The sequence below is a fragment of the Periplaneta americana genome, chromosome 16 (assembly GCF_040183065.1).
Source record: "Periplaneta americana isolate PAMFEO1 chromosome 16, P.americana_PAMFEO1_priV1, whole genome shotgun sequence".
Classification (NCBI taxonomy): domain Eukaryota; kingdom Metazoa; phylum Arthropoda; class Insecta; order Blattodea; family Blattidae; genus Periplaneta; species Periplaneta americana.
Genome location: NC_091132.1, coordinates 13154580 through 13177092, shown reverse-complemented (window position 1 = coordinate 13177092; position 22513 = coordinate 13154580). Strand labels below are relative to the sequence as shown.

The 22513-nt window shown below is 34.4% G+C and overlaps 1 protein-coding gene and 1 long non-coding RNA gene across 6 annotated transcripts in view; one reads left to right on the top strand and one right to left on the bottom strand.

Moving 5' to 3' along the window:
• LOC138716311 (uncharacterized) overlaps positions 1–18132 on the bottom strand; it is a 417126-nt gene extending 398994 nt beyond the window's left edge. Inside the window, exon 1 of the long non-coding RNA XR_011336634.1 lies at positions 18081–18132. This is a non-coding gene — a long non-coding RNA (uncharacterized lncRNA). The remainder of the gene's footprint in view (positions 1–18080) is intronic.
• LOC138716310 (UNC93-like protein) overlaps positions 1–22513 on the top strand; it is a 298280-nt gene that overhangs the window by 226852 nt on the left and 48915 nt on the right. For all 5 annotated transcript variants that reach the window (XM_069849261.1, XM_069849259.1, XM_069849256.1 and 2 more), the window contains 2 exons: positions 7089–7305; positions 19590–19752. In XM_069849261.1, the coding sequence (XP_069705362.1) occupies positions 7089–7305; positions 19590–19752 (380 nt within the window). The remainder of the gene's footprint in view (positions 1–7088; positions 7306–19589; positions 19753–22513) is intronic.

The following is a 22513-nucleotide window of genomic DNA, read 5'->3' as shown; positions in this document are numbered from 1 at the left end:
TTTATTGATATATTATTTACATTTTTATTTTATTCATTAAATAGTCCTAATAAGTGCCACTCGAGGTCTGAGATGTCCAAAATGAATCTGAGACCTCGTGTGACATTACTATAAAAGATATCATATAGCTTGATATGAGTAATGCTTAAACATTCTGTGATGCCGGCTTATCGTTTCAAAGGATAAGAGAAATGAAGACTTAATATGAAGATGAATATTACCGCAAGTAAGACACGCTGGTACCTTAGGAACTCGTGTAAAAATTTGACAATTTACAGCAAGTTCTAAATTCATAACATTTTTTTACATTTGTAACAAATTACACATTTTTACACGTATTTGACCTGTTATGTAGAATTTAAATTTCCAATTCTGATGATGGTATAGAGACATGGAAAGGTACTTACAGTTACAATTAACATAAAAATATCTATTCATATGGCTTACTGGTACGGATACCTTAGCAGCAGTTTAACTATTGACTTATCAGTATGTAATGTTACATCTACTTAACACTCCGATTGCATCACACATGCAATCGAGTATGCGTGACAGGGAAAAGTATTATTATTATTATTATTATTATTATTATTATTATTATTATTATTATAATTATAATTATTATTATTATTGTAATTTTTATTATCATTACTATGGCCCGGATGTTTATGACGTAAACATTAAAAAAAATAAAAAATGGCCCATAACATTCCGCGAAAAATCTCTTATACTTAAAATAGACGAAACTAATCTAATAAAAATTATCAATTTATAATAATGATCTAATGTTTACTTTAGCCTATAGGCTAAGTAACTACTGTATATTGTAAAACAAACTTTCTTAGTGCAATTAGTATATGACTTGCAGATGGATATGGGCTAGTTCAGAAGTAGTAAGGAAAATGTTGACATGAATTGTTACTTAGAAATACATATGAGGCTCAGGTTCGATTCCCGGTCGGGGCAAGTTACCTGGTTGAGGTTTTTTCCGAAGTTTTCCCTCAACCCAATATGAGCAAATGCTGGGTAACTTTCGGTGTTGGACCCCGGACTCATTTCACCGGCATTATCACCTTCATCTCATTGGAACGCAAAATTTACCTAAGCTGTTGATAAAGCGTCGTAAAATAATCTACTACAAAAATACATATGACTACCTCAACTATAAAAGTTATGTAAAAATGAAAATTTAACCACAGACAATATAAAAATTACCTATAAAAATATTTGAAACGAAGAAAATAACCTAAAATACGTAAGAATGTTAAAAAATTACTTTATTCTTGAAAACGCGGAAAAAATGTATTTTAATTAGGTACCTATAAAAACCCCATGTATTTAACACGTTTCTTGGAGAAAGTACTTAATTGCCACTATACATCCTTTCCCACTAGGTACTAAAAAAAAAGGCTTTTCATAAAAATACGGGCCCTAATCATTATTATTATTATTATTATTGTTATTATTATTATTGTTATTATTGTTATTATTGTTGTTATTATTATTGTTATTATTATTATTATTATTGTTGTTATTATTATTATTATTATTATTATTATTATTATTATTATTATTATTATTATCGCAAGTAAAGCGATCAGTTTGGAAGTAAATCCCGAAAGGACAAAGTATATGATTATGTCTCGTGACCAGAATATTGTACGAAATGGAAATATAAAAATTTGAGATTTATCTTTCGAAGAGGTGGAAAAATTCAAATATCTTGGAACAACAGTAACAAATATAAATGACACTCAGGAGGAAATTAAACTCAGCATAAATATGGGAAATGAGTGTTATTATTCGGTTGAGAAGCTTTTGTCATCTAGTCTGCTGTCAAAAAATCTGAAAGTTAGAATTTATAAAACAGTTATATTACCGGTTTTCTGTATGGTTCTGAAACTTGGACTCTCACTCTGAGAGAGGAACAGATATTAAGGGTGTTTGAGAATAAGGTTCTTAGGAAAATATTTGGGGCTAAGAGGGATGAAGTTACAGGAGAATGGAGAAAGTTATACAACGCAGAACTGCACGCATTGTATTGTTCACCTGACATAATTAGGAACATTAAATCCAGACGTTTGAGATGGGCAGGGCATGTAGCACGTATGGGCGAATCCAGAAATGCATATAGAGTGTTAGTTGGGAGGCCGGTGAGAAAAATACTTTTGGGGAGGCCGAGACGTACATGGGAGGATAATATTAAAATGGGTTTGAGGGAGGTGGGATATGATGATGGAGACTGGATTAATCTTGCACAGGATAGGGACCGACGGCGGGTTATGTGAGGGCGGCAATGAACATTCGGGTTCCTTAAAAGCCATTTGTAAGTTATTATTATTATTATTATTATTATTATTATTATTATTATTATTATTATCATCCGCTTTCTTACTTACAGTACACTGCTCTAACCTTTCCAAGAATTTATAAGCCAACAGACAGCTCGTCTGTCAGAGGTAATGGAAATCCTTGCCGATGGAAGGATGATAAAGCTTATCTGCCTGATAACATCTGAAATAAGTACATAAATACGGTCCCAAGTTGTCAGCGTTTGACACTGACGGCCCCAGCCTCAACAGACAAGGCTAAGGAAGCCAGCACACCTCTCAATGCCAGCGCTGACATGTCAACTGGATACATTTTGATAGTAGACAATCGCGTGGGAGGAAGGAATCCATTGATAATAGGCATTACGTGCTACCGGCCCTTGCATTAACTTCAGGAATAAGGACACTACACCACAGTCTATAATATAAAGTATCTTGAAATCTCAATTACGCTGCCAGCAAAAACATAAATAATATATCATAAAATCAAGTTGGATGGAACACTCAAGGCCATAAACAACAACCATAATGTGATCACAGCAGCGTCCGGTCAAAGTTGACGTTTTTGTGTGCGAATTTCAATTTGTGTTTTAGGGAACCCCCGCGATTGTACGATCCTGTTCATAAATTCTCGCAATGACGTCTATGTGACTAGAGACGGATGCTGTTTATCTCTGTTAATGCTTTGCGTTACATCAGCTATAAAAATATCTAACGATGTAGATACGGTGTACGGACAAAACAAACGACAGTGAAATTATTATTTATCCGTTGCCAACGTTTCCCTAGCAACGAAGTATTAATTAACTAACTTATTTATTTATTTATTTATTTATTTATTTATTTATTTATTTATTTATTTATTTATTTATTTATTTCGATCCCAGGTGGTGACAGGATTTTTTCTCGATGCCAAACTTTCTGAACGGCCCCGAGGTTCACTCAGCCTCCTATAAAATTGAGTACCAGATCTTTCCCGGGGGTAAAAGGCGGTCAGAGCGTGGTGCCGACCACACCACCTCATTCTAGTGCCGAGGTCATGGAAAGCATGGGGCTCTACCTCCATGCCCCCCAAGTGCCTTCATGGCATGCTACGGGGATACCTTTACCTTTTTACCTTTCATTTATTTATTTATTTATTTATTTATTTATTTATTTATTTACGGTCTTACTAATAAAAACTCTATATACAGACGTTTAACTGTGTTATACTTATACAATGAGTAGCTCGTTTATAAGTCGTGTGTAAATTCCTTACTAATAATCACTACATACGTCGTCATAGTTTCGTCATTACTTCGTTACGAAAGATAATAAGAATATCTGAGGTTCTCTATTGCATCCGGTAGAGCGCTCTAGTGTGGCGTGTTAAATATCGATAGTACAACTGGCTCTAATCGATTAGCACACTACATTTTGGTCAAAGAGTACAAGCTACAGCAATATTATTCTAATAATTCTATGATCTTTGGTTTGTTCTTCTGTGGTTACAAGGTAACCATTATCATAAAATGACAGTCGATACGAACAGCTGTTAGAGGGGCGGCCATTTTTTCGCTATATACAACGCTTAAACAAGGGGTTTCGTGTATATAACTACTGCAAAGCAATTCCCATTGTATAGTTACAGCTTGTTTATACGTCCATAGCTTACTCACGGTTTATTAGTAACGTTTTCTGTCTCAACTCTGCATAAGTCTCGTATAAAAACTATACACGGTTTATTAGTAAGACTGTTATAGTATATAATAGTTTCACACATTGTGAATTCAGCGTTGTTGATTTCTGCAGTTATGGTTCTCACAACAGAGGAGAAGGTGTTTATCGTCGAGCATTTTTTCCTGTCATACGGAGTGGGACGTCAGGGGGGCTTGTGCCACGTTAAAGAGCAGTACAAATAACACAACAGTGTTAGCTGTCGTCGAGAAGTTCCGTCGTACGGGATCAGTCTTATGTCGCCTTGCATGTTATAATGACTTATCTTGATTTTCAGAGCATGTTTGTAATTCCAATACTCCGTATGACCGGAAATAGTGCTCCATGATAAACACCTTCTGCTCTGTTGTGAGAACCATAATTCTGTGGCCGGGAGGAAAAAGGTCTTAAGTAAAAATTTTATCCTTTTCAGGAGAGCAGTAGAAAGATTGAAATTGGTGTCAATTATAGAGTTTTTTTTTTTTAATTAAGAGTTTTTTTCCTGGATATTATTTGTTTATATTTCTTCTAAAATAAGTAACGTTGCTCATTTAACAATTTTCTTTGTTATTTCCAAAAATAGCCGCACTTAAGCCCTTTTAAGACTAGAAGCCAAAATAAATGAGAAATGTAAATTATTAGAAATGTAAAATGAGTCTCAAACAATTATAGGACTGTTTACCCTGGTTCTTAAAGTTTTAAAAGGAAAGGGCATCAGTATGTGATAAAATAGCTAAAATACAAGTTAGACATTTTTAATAGGGAAGCATGGAAAGTAAACATGTGATGGTTTGTAAGGAATAAAGTATTAAATGAATGGGTTATTTATGAAAGGGCCTAAGTCATTATTTTGTAAAAAATGAATTTGTAATGTAATACTGCTCTCTGGGTGTAGATACATCGATTTAGATATGAAGAGGACTAAGTTTCACACTCTAATACTTAGTAGAATTTATGATACAATTTTTAATTCAGCCTTAATTTCAAAATTTCGGCCTATAAGCAGTTTTTCTTAAATTGCTAACAATTTAGTATTCAAGACTTAGGCCCTTTCATAAATAACCCATTCAAATATTCTTAAGCCGTTTATTCTGTGAGTTCTCGATTCAAAAAGTACGTAGGATGTTTGGTAACGCTCTATAAATCCAGTCAGGAGTCTTATTTGACTTTAGCCGTTTTACCAGATTGTAGAGAATTGTTTCCGCTTTCAGAATATATAAAAATCTCATTTTCATAAAAAAAAATTGACTTAAGACCTTTTTCCTCCCTACCACAGAATTGCAGAAATCAACACAACACTAAATTCACATTATGTCAAACTATTGTATAAAATAAATAAATAAATAGATAAATAAATAAGTAAATAAATAAATAAATAAGTAAATAAATAAGTAAATAAATAAGTAAATAAATAAGTAAATAAGTAAGTAAATTAGTAAATAAATAAGTAAATAAGTAAATAAATAAGTAAATAAGTAAGTAAATAAGTAAATAAATAAGTAAATAAGTAAATAAATAAGTAAGTAAGTAAATAAGTAAATAAATAAGTAAATAAGTAAATAAATATGTAAATAAGTAAATAAGTAAGTAAATAAGTAAGTAAATAAGTAAATAAATAAGTAAATAAATAAATAAATACTTCGTTGCTAGGGAAACGTGACAATGGATGAGCGATAATTTCAGTACTGTTTATTTGGCGCATACTATATTATCTATTGCCATTATTAAAGGAAAACTAAACTTAAACTGAGGGGATTCGTTATTGTATAGTCCAATGAGTCAGAGGTATGAGAAAGTTTAGAAGCAGTTTTATCACTGGACCGAATCAAGGAATAATAATTGTCGTCATCTTCACATGCCTTGAAGTTGTTCATCTGATTCAATTTAACGCATCAAAAAATTGCAGAAATTAATATGCAAAAACAGTTTCTCTTGCGTTGTAGCGATTTAAAATAACACATAAAACTTGCCGCCTCTCTAACCAGCTGTTCGTATCGATTGCAGTTGATGATGATAGTTGTCTTGTAACCACAGAAGAAAAAACAAATAGCACAGAGTAAGTAGCATAATATTGCTGTAGCTGTACTCTTTGATCAAAATATAGCGTGATAATCGATCAGGTCCAGTTGTACTATCGATACTTAGCGCGGCACACTATCTTACACTATTGGATGCAATAAAGTATCTCAGTTATTCTGTTATCTTTCGTAATCAAATGACGAAATTACGACGGAATCCGGTATGGCTTAGTGGATAAAGCGTCAGCAAGTAGAGCTGAAAACCCGGGTTCAAGTCCTGGTGCCGGAGAGGATTTTTCACTGTTCTATCAATCTTTCATCATTTGAAATTCTGCCATTTTTGTTTCACCACGCATCCTGAAACGGGGTTCCACACTCGGTGAGGGGAAAATGTATTCTACGTCAAAACCCAGACTGACATGCTCCTGGATTTAAACTATGGACCTCAGGAATTTAAGTCCAGCGTTAAAACACTGAGGAAACTCCCTTGGTTTTCCAATTAAATGGTGTACAGTAGTGGCAAAAAAAACCAGACCTACCCTTGTATCTGATTTCAGAGCCTTCTTCACTCCAGAGCACGATAGACTGGTAACTAAGACTTTCGTGGTTCGAATCCTGCCTGGGAAGGAAACTTTTGTTTTGTTCCTTATTCAAATTTATTCCCAATACTTTTCAATTGCTGATAAAATTCATGTTCTGGGAATAATAAATTAATCAAGTAGTAAAATATTGCTGCAATCGAAAAGTATTGGGAATAAATTTGAATGAGGAACAAAAAAAGTTTCCTTCCCAGGCAGGATTCGAACCACGAAAGTCTTAGTTACCAGTCTATCGTGCTCTGGAGTGAACAAGGCTCTGAAATCAGCTACAAGAGTCGGTCCGGTTTTTGTTTTTTGCCACTACTGTACATATTTTTATTTCCCGTTGGAAAATGTTATTTACACAGTTTTCGTTACACCTAAGCATTTTTTCATACGGCCACCCAACTTTCGTAATATTACAGATGTAACAGAAAATAATTATGTTAATTCTGTGCTTGTTTCAGTGCTCTCGTCCGGCGAAGGAGGTGCCTCTAACGGAACAGATGCCACGGAAGAGGCTCTAAGATCTTGTGGCTCTAACTTCTGCGTGGTTGGCAACGGAGGGAACGACAACCTCGAAAGGCCTCCGGACTCAGAGATCTACGAGATCAGCAGCATCTACCTTTGCTGCGTCCTCGTTGCCACGGGGATGGTTGCTCTCTTTGTGGACCCCCTTTCCAGGTAAGAAGGACCACAAGTTTATAAATACTCGAATTTCTAATGTTTTTTTTTCTTTAGCTAGTAAGCAAAGTAAGTTCAATTCAAAAGTACACAACAAAAAATTTTCTACCCACTACTATAAGAGCCAGGCTCGTGTACGATGTGAATTTTGTTCTTATCTTTACTTCTGTGAGAAAAGAACGGGCGAAAGACCGAATTCTTGAAGCTAGAAGATTGTACAAATCCAATACTTTCAGTCTTTACCGGTGGGAAAGGATACCGGGACCAATACAGAGCTCAGAAAATGACTTTTCTATTCTAGCGTGTGCTGCAAATAGTACGTCCAACGTTTCGGAACTACTCACATTCAGATTCCATCTTTAGAGTAAAGACTCCTTGGTTGACAGAGCACAGACTTACGACGATCGCTGACGTCAGCATATTAATTATTGTACTTTCCTCATTAGCTATTTTGTATACAAAATATTTCCAATAAAACTATTTTTCTAAGTATGATCTTAATTATGAGATAGTTTTACCTTCTCTATAAACACAAAATTACGTTTATCTTTCATTTCTGAACAAAAAATAACAGATATGCTAGACATTGTCATAAATTAAAAAAACAAGCGAAGAACTATAATGAATTCTGGTGCAAAAGTAGTAAAGAAAAAAAATTGACGGAAGATTCATCGAATCCGTGTAATTGCGTAAAACTTTTATGTTGTTCGAGATTGTTGTTGTGAGCATTTTTGGGATTGTAAGAATGTTTAGGATTTGAAATAAAGGTGTGATAATATTTCTGTTTTTATACTCCCCGCATTTAAATTTAACAAGGTGGAGCCTTCTCGTTAACTACTTCATAATCGCTTCCACATTCCATGAGGCCTAGTCTCGAGACAACAATGCAACTGAAAGTGTTGTTGTTGTTTTCTAATGCCAGGCGTTTGACAATAAAGTAATTTGACCTCTTGCACTCCAATATTTTTCAAAGATATTATCATGACCAGCCACTGAAGCACAGATTTGAGGTGTTCCGAATCCATTTCTTGGTTTGAGTTGCACAATGGGCAGTTAGGGGACTGATATATTCCAATTCTATGCAGGTGTTTAGCCAAACAATCATGGCCTGTTGCCAATCTAAATGCAGCTACAGACGATTTTCGTGGTAAATCGGGAATTAACTGTGGATTTTGATGCAGAGAGTTGCATTTTTTTCCTTGGGATTGTGTTATCAAATTTTGTTTGTTGAAGTCTAAGTATGTAGATTTAATAAATCTCTTCACAGAGTAATACGTAGATTTAGTAACAGGTCTGTAAGTAGCAGTGCTGCCCTTCTTTGCTAAAGCATCCGCATTCTCGTTTCCCAGGATTCCACAATGGGATGGTATCCATTGGAATACAATTCTTTTATTGAATGATATTAATTGAGAGAGCATTTTAGTTATTTCTGCAACTGAAAGTCGAAACGATTATACATCGATATGACGCCAGTGAGTTGGTTGAAATTGTGATGAATAATAATGAATCATTACAGAGAATTGGATAAATTTGGAAATTAATACCATAGTCAAGTAGGAGTATTTCAGAATTAGAGTGTGTTAAATTAACTGTTTGTATCTTTATACTCACCGCATTTATTAATCACCTCATTTACGTACCACTATTTCTATTGTTTCGTTAGTGAAGTTCTCGTAACACGATAATATTTCAAGTCGATAGCGTGTTCGACTCGGCATTTCTTTTGCAGCTCAGTGTGCTAATAGATTTTTAACGTAACTTTCACTGTTTCTTTACAATTAATTCGGTTTCATTATTTATTCTTCGCGGTATGTGCATCATATACTGGTTTTTGTAAATACTTTTTTAAAGCTGAACCTAATTTGCAATTGCTGGAAGGTTCTGCGACAAATTACTCTTTACGGTGACTCAGCCAGCGCGCAATCCACGATCTCTATGGCGTTGCTTAGTAACGACTTGACAAAAACGTGGGACATCTCCGATTGCCTGACGTGGGAAATCTCCGCTGTCAGGCTGTTACATAATTGCGAAGGTCTACGCTAATTTCTGTCACAATCACAGAGCGAAACAAAGCCTAATTTGTGCTGAACATTAGCCCGGAGGAGACGTCCTTGCATTTGCCTCCGGGTCCGCTAAGTTTCTAGATTATTCCAGAAATTTATAATTACAGCAATCTTGGGAAGGATATTGAATTAACCGAAAATTATCACGATCTTCATCTGTCACGCGAATTATGTTTCATTCTAAATTAGGTACACCCTGTAATTTACAGTAACGAAATAATATTTTACAACAGAAAATTTAACATCTTCCTCTTCTTATCTGCACAGTATAAAAGACGTAGCTAATGTTACTTACTTACTGGCTTTTAAGGAACCCGGAGGTTCATTGCCGCCCTCACATAAGCCCGCCATTGGTCCCTATCCTGAGCAAGATTAATCCAGTCTCTACCATCATATCCCACCTCCCTCAAATCCATTTTAATATTATCTTCCCATCTACGTCTCGGCCTCCCCAAAGGTCTTTTTCCCTCTGGCCTCCCAACTAACACTCTATATGCATTTCTGGATTCGCCCATAGTGCTACATGTCCTGCCCATCTCAAACGTCATGATTTCATGTTCCTAATTATGTCAGGTGAAGAATACAATGCGTGCAGCTCTGCGTTGTGTAACTTTCTTCATTCTCCTGTAACTTCATCCCTCTTAGCCCCAAATATTTTCCTAAGAACCTTATTCTCAAACACCCTTAATCTCTGTTCCTCTCTCAAAGTGAGAGTCTAAGTTTCACAACCATACAGAACAACCGCTAATATAGCTGTTTTATAAATTCTAACTTTCAGATTTCTTGACAGAAGACTAGATGACAAAAGCTTCTCAACCGAATAATAACAGGCATTTCCCATATTTATTCTGCGTTTAATTTCCTTCCGAGTATCATTTATATTTGTTACTGTTGCTCCAAGATATTTGAATTTTTCCACCTCTTCGAAAGATAAATCTCCAATTTTTATATTTCCATTTCGTACAATATTCTGGTCACGAGACATAATCATATACTTAGTCTTTTCGGGATTTACTTCCAACCCTATCGCTTTACTTGCTTCAACTAGAATTTCCGCGTTTTCCCTAATCGTTTGTGGATTTTCTCCTAGCATATTCACGTCATCCGCATAGACAAGAAGCTGATGTAACCCATTCACCTCCAAACCCTGTCTATTATCCTGAACTTTACAGTAACGAAATAATATTTTACAACAGAAAATTTAACATCTTCCTCTTCTTATTTGCACAGTATAAAAAGACATAGCTAATGTAGGCCTAATAATATGTAGCCACTTCCTAAATACGTTACAATTATAAACCATTCATCGAAAGAGGTGCTTCTAGTAACTCAACGCTGAAAATAATTACACAGTGTACTATTTCTGTCTCCTTTCAGGGTTACGAAAGATTTTATTGAAAAAGATGAATGAATACTATGCATATTTGCCAGCAAGTTGTAATATATCATGCAACCTGACATTGATTGCATATGAAGCATTAATTATAATGGTCACCATAACATTACTGTCATCGTAACATCCATCACTATTATCACATCATCGTCAATAAAGTCTCACTACCATCACGATGAGTCTACTTGCAAAATAAGCATTTTATGATGAATCTATACTGGACCTACAAGAAGAGAAAATTTGTAACGTTTTGATAAGACTTTTTTCTGTAAACTCTGATATCACTCAATAGTACTTTGGAAACAGAAGTTTAAGGTGCTCATCTACTCGTAATTTTCCTTAAAATTTATATATTTTTTATGTCACCTGAAAGCTTGAACTTTCCTTTAAAAATATATCAGTTTTGTCTCTATGATGTTCGGTTAATTAATTAGCTGAGTTTTTATTGACCGGAAGCACCCTTTCTTTAAACCGGAAGTGCAATTCTCCAAGTGTCAATCCATTCATTCATTATATTCCATAGATCTTACATGAGCAATGAAGCTTTAAGATGTGGAACAAGTCAAAATTTTAAATATTACAATTACAATTTTTACAAATTTTTACAGTTTTACAATTTAGTAATTTTCTACAATTTTTACAATTTTGTGCAATTATTTACAATATTTTGGCGAGATGTAGTGAGATGAGGTGAGGTCCGAGGATTCGCCAAAATATTACCCGGCATTTGCCTTTTGGTTGGGGAAAGCCTCGGAAAAACCCAACCAGGTAATCAAATCAAAGGGGTTGATGCCGAGGACTCGCCATAGACCATCCGGCTTCAGTCCCACGGCTGTTACAGTTTGTCAATTTTATATATTTTTCGTGTAATGACAATTCGAATTTGGCGGTAGAGTTTGACTATTATTTTTCATACAGTCAGGAAGCTATGTGTTTCGCTTTACAATTTTTCATACACTCAGGATGTAGATGATTTTTCTGCATGTTCAGTTTCACAGCATTTTACAATACTAATGTTAACACAAAGTGCGCTTAGAATTGAGATATGTTCATCATTCTTGCACCAAAATTAATCTGGTTAAACTAGCTAAGTGCCAAACTCCAAACATACAGTGCATTTATTTATCCCCTATTTTCATATTACAGGGTTGTTATCTAAGAAATTAGCAAGTTCTTTGTAATAGTAGAAGAGAAAGTGTGGGAGAAGGGAAGAGAGCTGGCCGCGAAACCAGATGGCCCGGGTTCGATTCCCGGTCGGGGCAAGTTACCTGGTTGAGGTTTTTTCCGGGGTTTTCCCTCAACCCAATATGAGCAAATGCTGGGTAACTTTCGGTGTTGGACCCCGGACTCATTTCACCGGCATTATCACCTTCATCTCATTCAGACGCTAAATAACCTAAGCTGTTGATAAAGCATCGTAAAATAACCTACTAAAATAAAAAATAAAAGAAGGGAAGATGTCAGTGGCCCATTAGGTTCTCAACCGAAACCGAATAATAGCAGGCGTTTTATAGTTTTATTCTGCATTCAATTTCCTCTCGAGTGCCATTTGTATTTGTTATTGTTGCTTCAGGATTTAAAGAACGCATACAAGAAGAAATAGGAAATTCTGATTGCGAGAGATTGCAGAGCGTAATTAATAGTTTACGTGGAAGACTAGACAAGTGTTTAAATTGTAATTGGGGACATTTAACCCAAGTTTTTTTTTTAAATTGAAAGAGATAATTAAGTGTACAATTTGAAGTTTATTTTTCTCAAACAGTTTATTTTGCTTGCATTACTATGGTCTTACAGAACCATTTTTAAATCCATCTGGGCCCAGTGATCATTTCGCTAGGACTATATCGTGGAAGAAATCGTGTAATGTATCTAAGAGGCAATTGAAGATCTCAAAAGTACGTGCGTGTGTTTACATCGGTTTATTCTTTCACTAGCCGTACCCGTGCGCTCCGCTGCACCTGTTAGAAATAAATATAAAGTAATTACATAATTAAAATAGGACGTTTGATCCAGGGAGCATTTGTGTTTGATAGAAGGATAAATCGTTTAATATGTTAATATTGTATTTAAATAATTAAAATGCGGTCATTTTGGTCCAGAGAGCAATCATTTGGTGCAATGACAATTCCTTTAACATGTTTCTTAATTGTTATTACATGCAACCATAGTTTAATGAAGACTGACATATCATTTAGTTTTAATGTGTATACTTTATATTACTTGCTATATGTTTCAGAAGTTACTGTAATAACATTGTAGAATTATGTCCATCTAAAGAAACTACAATTTCCAATGGTGAAATAATAATTAAACAATTAATTAGCTTCCGGTATTACTTCATACAAACACAGAAACATTCTCTTAGGCTATGTTTAATAGCTTTCGATTGTTGTTGTCCAAGGCCCCTTATAGACGAAGTCATTTGTTTTTATTTCAGTACAGCGCCTTAGATGGCGTTGTTATTGTGATTTTAAAACTCATTTATCTCATTAAATATCAGTCCTATCAAAATTTTATATAGAGTAAAACTTATCGAAAATTAGTTTTAAAGAAACTTTTGTTATGTAATATTTTTCGTGAAAATCAGTAATAAGCGAGACATTTCGATTTTTTTAATTCAGGCCGCCTTATAACCCCCCTTTTAAATAAAGTATTTTGAATGCCATACTAAGTTACAACGAACTTAATTTATATTCCAATTTTCATATAAAACGGTTCAGCCATTATCGCGTGAAAAGGTAACAATCATCCAGACAGACAGATAGACATACAAACAAAAATTTCAGAAAGCGATTTTCGGGTTCAGGATGGTTAATTATACATGTTAACACCAATTATTTTTGGAAAATCGAAAATTACCAGAAAAATTTTGGCTACAGATTTATCATTAGTATAGATTTGACAAACTTTACTTCATATAAACACATCATAAGGAGGAGCAATAAGTAATTAGATGCAAGATACTGAAACAAAATCCATGTGGATCTCTGATTTTTGATCTGAAGTCCATGCCAGGAGACGAAAGTTTGTAAGCATGTCTGATGTTCATTGTTCTGTTAGCAGAGATCTCAACTTGGTGCTGACTGCATTGCTAGGGGGAATTCCACAGCTTACCTGTCTAGTGCTTAGAATAGCCCAAACGAACAAAAAGCAGAGCTTGCTATTTCGAAGAACCATAGCTATTTGTACCGACGTCATCTGCATGATTGTGCACGGACCCAAATAAATATGATGCCCATCCTTGTCTTTGATTGTTGGCGTAGTAGAATGAAACAAATTTATTTTAATTCGCATTTGGTGAATCAGCAATTCTATGTCTCATTAAACTTTATTAGTATAAATCTGGAAAAGAATGCGGAATTAAAAGTTGGAATGTATTCCTAGCCAGTCAAAGATGGTGATGTTATAAGAGAAATATGATGATGATAATGATAAATATTTAATTTGTCTTGGTATTTATTATATAATTTAACAAGAAGAAAAAAGCTCAAAGTTAGAATTTATAAAACAGTTATGTTACCCACTGTTATGAAACTTGGACTCTCGCTTTGAGAAAGGAACAGAGGTTAAGGGTGTTTGAGAATAAGGTGCTTAAGAAAATTTTTGGGGCTAAGAGGGATGAAGTTACAAGAAGAATGGAGAATGTTTCACAACGCAGAACTGCATGCATTGTATTCTTCACCTGACATAATTAGGAACATTAAATCCAGACGTTTGAGATGGGCAGTGCATGTAGCACTTATGGGTGAATCCAGAAATTCCTATAGAGTATTAGTTGGGAGACCTGAGGGAAAAAGACCTTTGGGGAGGTCGAGATGTAGATGAGAGTATAATATTAAAATGGATTTGTAACTTTTTGTTTTGCAAAGGAATTTTACAAGGTTACATTTCTTGGGATCACATTTCTGCACATTTAAATGATAAAACTAAAATTCTTTCAATCATTTATTATCGTAACGCACTGCTCTCTTAAACTGACTGAGCATATTGGGAATTAAATCAATGGCTTTCACAATGTTTCATATAAAACAATTTTTATCTCGAAAAGGAGGCAAAAACGAACAAAATTGTATTAAGCTTTTTTAAATATCTCAAAGAATAACCCCTTCAAATTAGTGACACTACTTACGGTCCATCCTGTATTTATAAAATAGTAATTTTTGGTATGGTCTTTCAACATTTTAAAATTAATTACGTCTACAATACAGGGCCTAAAACAATGAAATCTAGCGAAGTAGCCTATAGTCTACAAATAGATGTAAGTGCTTAGAAAACAATCGTAGCTATCTTGTTACAAAAGTTTAAGTTTTAAGTGTAATTACATGATATTTCACTGTGGTCTTAAACTTTTGACCCACACTGTAGCTATAATCTTTCATGGGTATTTTGTTTCGAAATTTATAATATATTCATAGATGTTGACGCATGAAGTCCTCTTTTATTTAAGTGGACCATCAGCTCATTCTCGCACATCAGTTCTGAAAGCCCTCCTGTATGTATGTATGTATGTATGTATGTATGTATGTATGTATGTATTTATTCACACTACAATGGGTATATACCCGGTGGCAGTGGTAACCAATTACACTCAATAATGACAATAATAAACAAATTAATAAAAAAATACAAATAATATTAATACTAATAATGAATACTAACAATAATAATAATAATAATAATAATAATAATAATAATAATAATAATAACAGGGAACATCCTAAATTAAATAAAGCACGATCACTTAAATAACATTTAAAGTAAATCTAATTTGTAACTTAAACCTAAGTTCGAACTAAAACCCACGAGTATGATATGTTCATATCTGCACAAGTACCTTTCCACATTACACTCATTTCGCTGTCAACTCACTCACTGCACTGGAACTACGACACATTTCACTGATTCTACCCTGATTTCACTAACACTTCAAAAACATTTCACTGTTCAAATACTTTGCACTGCCACTATAAACTAAAAGGGCCCTATTCCTAGACATTCTTAGCGCGGGCTTTCGGTGAATGATCAGCGAACTAACGTTTTTCGTATTCATAAACCAGTATTAGCGATATGATACGATAAGAATCCTTTTTAGCACGATCATAGCGCGGGCTAGCGAAATGTCTATGAATAGCACCCTAAAGCTTCCCTGACAGGAACACGTTTCACTTACACAACACACTTCACTGACACAACATAATCCTTCACTGATACAACACTTCAATAACAAAATATCAATTACACCCTTTAAATACTGTGTGTAATTACCGTCTATTAGTAAATTTCTTAAGCCTATTTTTAAATATATTTTTGGTTGTTGGTAAAGCCTTTAGTAAGTCTGCAGGTAAAGCATTCCAGTCCCTGATAGTACGATTGAGAAAAGAAAACTTTCCAGTGTCCGTCCTCTGTAGTGCTGTATCGTTTGCTATGAAACACACTGTACATGTGACCTTAAATCATTCTACGAAGTTTTAACAACCGTGAATAAAATTACTTGAAGCTCCATTCAGAATGCTGCTGTCTCATGAAATTACTCTCGCCGCGCTATAAAAGATCGGACAATTGCGCCTGTCTTCTTGCTATATCGTGTGATCGTGCTAAATTAATAATCCTGACTAGGGGCTAAAAGGAGACAGGGCAAAAACTACACAGCCATTTTGTAAGTATCTCACAGAACACAGATTACTGTACTGTCCGAGTTCCTTTCATTCGACTTTTTGCTTGACAGGAACTTAGGATAGCTTGTGAATGGTTTGCGCGTGTCTATTTACCTGTGAAAGATCAAGATGTCTCAAAATTGCATAAAATATACTTACTTACAAATGACTTTTATAAAACTAAGAGGTTCATTGCCGCCCTCGCATAAGCCCTCCATCGGTTCCTATCCTGAGCAAGATTAATCCAGTCCCTACCATCATATTCCACCTCCCTCAAATCCATTTTAATATTATCCTCCCATCTACATCCCGGCCTTCCCAAAGGTAACAGATTCTTGATATTTGATATATTTTTAACTAGCTAGCTAGTGAGTACAAATTAAATTTATAAAACAAAAATGTTTCTAGCCACTACCGTAAGAGCCAGGCTCGTGTACGGTGTGGTCTTAGCCAATAATAAAACGTAAAATTTACAAGGACAGTTTACTAAATACAGTAAGTAACTTAATTCAAACCAATAAATAACACACAAGAGCAAAAAAAAAAAAAAAAAAAAAAAAAGAAGTAAGAGAAAAAGAAAGAAAAATACACATTTAATATAAATTAACAATCCGACAGAAGCCAGTGATATTCAATAAAAACATGAATATAATCGACAAAAATAAAAGGTAAAAAATACACACATTTGTTAATATTATATATCATGGATAATTTTACAAATTTATCTTTTAAAAGCTCCATTTTTTAAATATTTCAAAATTTGGAAAATGGTTTGTAATTTTATTTTAAAGTCTTGGGCCGAAACTAGCACCATGTTTAAGAGCTGCACTTGTATGACATTTAGGCTCAATTAATGGGAAAGTAGACTTTTGTCTTCGAGTACGATATTCGTGTCGATTAGATTTATGTTTTATTTGATTTCTGTGGTAGTAAGTTAGTAAACTATATTTATAAATTTCTTCAATAGGCAATGCATTAAAATCTGTATAAATTAAATTTGCTGGGTAATCCATATTTTTGGTCAGACAAATTTTTTATTAATCTTCCGTGTAATGCCAAATCAACTGTTCATGACGTTCTTCATAAACGACTCAAAACTGCGTGCATACAAACTCCAGCTTCTTCGCCGCTTTCAGCCGAACGATAGAAGATGAGACAAAATTTTGCGGCTGAAATTCTGCAACACATAGACGAAAACCCTTCATATCTTTACTTTTAGCTGTGGTGTCCACATTTTACGTTCAATTAGAATGATTAATGTTGATTGTCAACAATTCGTGATATAAATCGCAATGATAAATCGTATCTTTTTTGTTTTCTTCAATTTTCTTGCTCTGCTGTATAGATTTCTAGCATTGTTGTTATAAAAATGAAATCTTGCAGAGTTTCTGCATCCTGTGTCAAACATATAATAATTAAATATCCTTCTGTTAATAAATACTGAACAATTATTTCTCGATACCTCCAGCCCGGACACGGTGAGTTTCTGCGATGTGTTCTTCTGTAACTATCACCTATACCTCAGACCAGTTTTTATGCTTTTATCTGTAACTAGTGTTATCGCCCAAACAAATTTGCATTTAACTAAGGTCACTGCACTTTTTTCTTACTGAAGTCGACTATTTTACAGGCATAAGCCTATACAATACATTTAAAAAAACTTACCGATTTCCTATTTAGGGTAGAGCGAGTCCGAGAAACGCAGATTTCGTCCCTGAAAATTAAAAAATAATGTAAGTCTTCATCTAAAATTTAGCGTAAGAAACGCTACACATACTTTTCATACCTTTTTAGCCTTTCGCAAGGAATGCTTCGTCATGTTGTTTTTTCTTAAATGTTCTTCAGTGGACTTAAGTTAAATAATTTAATAAGAACCCAAATTAGAAGATATTTCCTTTCCTGGATAGCTCACGAAAATATATGGTTTTAATATGTTTATTTTAAGATTGTTTATATTTAATGGTTACTCCAATCATAGCAAAATTAATGTAATACATGAGATAGTTTTGAATATAAGCCTGAAGATGCCAAATAGGCGAAAAAGTTAACATTAAATCTTTTAACCTCAATGAATTATTTATATTTATAAATATTTGTTATTGTTTTTAAGTATTGATAAGTCATTTCGACTGAACATATAAAAAAAATATTCTTATTATATTATAGTGAAATAGCGTTGGAAATAATTTACGAAATTAATTGACCTATGCGATTTTAGACTTACGACAGGATTTTACTGAGTATGCGGTAAGTCCTCCATCTCTTCCTTCGTGGAATGTAGAAGAGAAATAATGAATTCAGAGACGCGAAAGACGAATCTCAACCATAAATTTAACAAAAGTAATTTACATGAACAAATACATCACAAGATAATTTTAATAAACTACTACTTACTGTCTTTTAAGGAACCCGCAGGTTCATTGCCGCCCTCACATAAGCCCGCCATTGGTCCCTATCCTGAGCAAGATTAATTCATTCTCTATCATTATATCCCACCTCCCTCAAATCCTTTTTAATATTATCGTCCCATCTACGTCTCGGCCTCCCAACTAACACTCTATATGCATTTTTGGATTCGCCCATACGTGCTACATGCCCTGCCCATCTCAAACGTCTGGATTTAATGTTCCTAAGTAAGTCAGATGAAGAATACAATGCGTGCAGTTCTGTGTTGTGTAACTTTCTCCATTCTCCTGTAACTTCATCCCTCTTAGCCCCAAATATTTTCCTAAGCACCTTATTCTCAAACACCCTTAACCTATGTTCCTCTCTCAAAGTGAGAGTCCAAGTTTCACAACCATACAGAACAACCGACAGCAGACTGGATGATAAAAGTTTCTCAGTCGAATAATAACAGGCATTTCACATATTAATTTTGTGTTTAATTTCCTCCCGAGTGTCATTTATATTTGTTACTGTTGCTCCCAGATATTTGAACTGCTCCACACCTTCAAAAGATTAATTTTCAATTTTTATATTGCCATTTCGTATAATATTCTCGTCACGAGACATAATCATATACTTCGTAATTTTAATAAACACGACTGTTTAAATACGCGTAATGTGAAAAAATGCTCTGGTTTTGTGCACCACCAGATCTTCAGGTCACGCGTCACCGGCAAAACCAATTTTCACGGTACATTCTTCAAGCTCAACAATTGTTTTCTTCTTCAGGTACGGCGAGAAGCAACGGCGAGCTGACAGCTCGGAGCTGAGCGGTATACAGCTCCTGTCAGCTACGGCCTATCAGCTCAAGAAGCCTAACCAGCAACTACTCATCCCCATCACAGTTTGGATCGGCATGGAACAGGCCTTCATCGGTGCCGATTTCACTCAGGTAAGACCAGTATGGATATTTTGATAATTTCCCAATCTATGCCATGTCCTTACATTTATAAACTCCAATCACGTTATCTGCACATAAATGCAAATAATCGTAGTTCAGGATGAACTAAGTTAATACTGAGGCAGTATTTCCATCTTAACTACAGTAGGCCTTGGAAAACTGAAATAATAATAATGTGTTTAAAACAAACTAGTTTCGAATCGAGTCAGTTGTGATAAAACATAAAAGGGAATGAAGTGAATATGGCGCCATAATGCATTCATTTTTAACGTATACATGTGAAAGAGTAACAAAATACCCGAATTAATTTTAATTTAACAGAAAATTATTATTCGTACACCAATGGGGGTGATAAATAAACGCGGGGAGGACAAAGTCAGAAATAGTCAATTTAACATATTCTAATTCTAAAGTACTTAACTATATTATTAATATTCCAATGAATCCAATTCTCTCTAATGCCACATTATTATTCATTACAATTTCAAACAACTCATTGGCGTTATAATACTGATGTGTGAATCGTTTCGGCTATTAATATTGCATTGTTGTCTCGAGACTAGGCCTCGTGGAATGAGGAAGCGATTATGAAGTAGTTAACGAGAAGGCTCCGCCTTGTTAAATTTAAATGCTGGGAGTATGAAACAGAAAATGAAAAGAAATACTAAAATGTTACTTCAAATCCCAAATACCCTTAGAATTGCAACCCATGCTCTCAATAACAATCACGAACAGCATAAATGTTTAGTGTAGTTATTGAGATTCGATGAAGTCCCTGTCAATTTTAAAGTTTCTACAAAGAAGTCTACGGTACACAGTGTTCTATTTGTGATCTTCCTCCGCCTACAAGGAAGGATACTGAAAAAAAAACTGTTTGACGTCAGGTTGTCGCTACTACCCCTAGTTATGATCTAGAAAAACATCTCAATTTTTCATTTTTGATATCCGGAATTGTTGCCAAAGTTGTAGAATTTTTCAAATGTAAAATATAACTTTAACTGCTCAAACTTTCTACACATGTTAAAAATTCTGGCACTGCCTTATTACACAAGAAATGTATATATTTTTTTTTGCATCACTATGACAACGAGTTTGTTTCTGATTGTTCTGGTGGTAATGTTAGCAATATATACTTTCCTGGAACTTGGCCTGCAAGATCGCCAGATACAAAGCCAGCAGATTACTGATTGTGAGTCTATCTGAAGGAAAGTGTGTTCTTGAGCAAACTATGACAATAATGATGAGCTGAAAGACTCCAACGCACATAATGTGACAGATATTCCTGAAAAGGAACTGAGAATAGCTCTATACAACATAGAAGAGAAACTGTAACTTGTATAAGAACAAAATGAAGGACAAATACAACATCTACGATGAAGTTATGGCAATGAGTGATGATGCAAAAAATCCCATTTCTTGTGTAATACGCCAGTACCAGAATTTTTAAGATTGTTAATGTATTCTACTCAATGTTACTCTTACTTTTGAAAAACCTATACATCGTTTGTTTAACGAATGTAAAATGTAACTATTCGGTGTCATACTGATTTTCTTGGCGAAAGCATTTTTCATGAATTTTGAAGGTCATGAAGGTCTGATAAGTCTTGGGTGGATATTATTTATCTAAATTAGAGGAAATGTATGTTTGAAACAGGCCCTTTAGTGATATGGAAAGTCAAACCAGCTTTCAGTTCATAATAATGTAAACATTATCCATAAAATAAGTTTTAAAATTTCAGCAAACACTAAAATATCAATCATTTGTTCTAGAAACAAAATATGTTACATCCAAGTCAAAGGTAAATTGTCAACATGATTCACAATAAATTGGTGTAATGTATTCGACTTATTGTTTTGGACCAGTAGTTTCAACCTTGACCACTGGAATTTCTGACCATTACTACGTCTTACCGTAAACGTGAGCCCAATATACAGGGTAAGCCGTAAGTAATGTCATTAATTTCCGGGGGGTTATTCTTTAAAATATTCCAAATAAAAAACCTAAAAACAATTTGCTCTTTTTTGTTTCCTTTTCGAGATAAAAATTGATGTGAAATACATTCATAGTGTGGTTTGAAAAACCATTATTTTATTTCCAATATGCTCAGTCAATTTAAGAAAGTAGTATATTATGATAATAAATGATTTAAAGGAAAAAATTAAAATTCTTTCCATGTGCAGAAATTTGATCAGAAAAGAGGTAACGTTTCATTCCGCAAAGAAATTTTACAATGTTACCTTTGTTCAGATCAAATTTTTGCATATTTAAAGGACAAACCTAAATTTCTTTCAATAATTTATTATCATAATACACTGCTCTTGTCCACACCTGTGGAGTAACGGTCAGCGCGTCTGGCCGCGAAATCAGGTGGCCCGGGTTCGAATCCTGGTCGGGGAAAGTTACCTGGTTGAGGTTTTTTCCGGGGTTTTCCCTCAACCCAATACGAGCAAATGCTGGGTAACTTTCGGTGTTAGACCTCGGACTCATTTCACCGGCATTATCGCCTTCATTTCATTCAGACGCTAAATAACCTAGATGTTGATACAGCGTCGTAAAATAACCCAATAAAAAATACACTGCTCTTTTAAATTGACTGAGCATATTGGGAATTAAATTAATGGCTTTCCATGAAATGTTTCATATAAAACAATTTTTATCTCTAAGAGGAAGCAAAACGAACAAAATTGTATTAAACTCTTTTATTAAAATAGCTCAAAGAATAACCCCTGAAATTAATGGCATTACTTATGC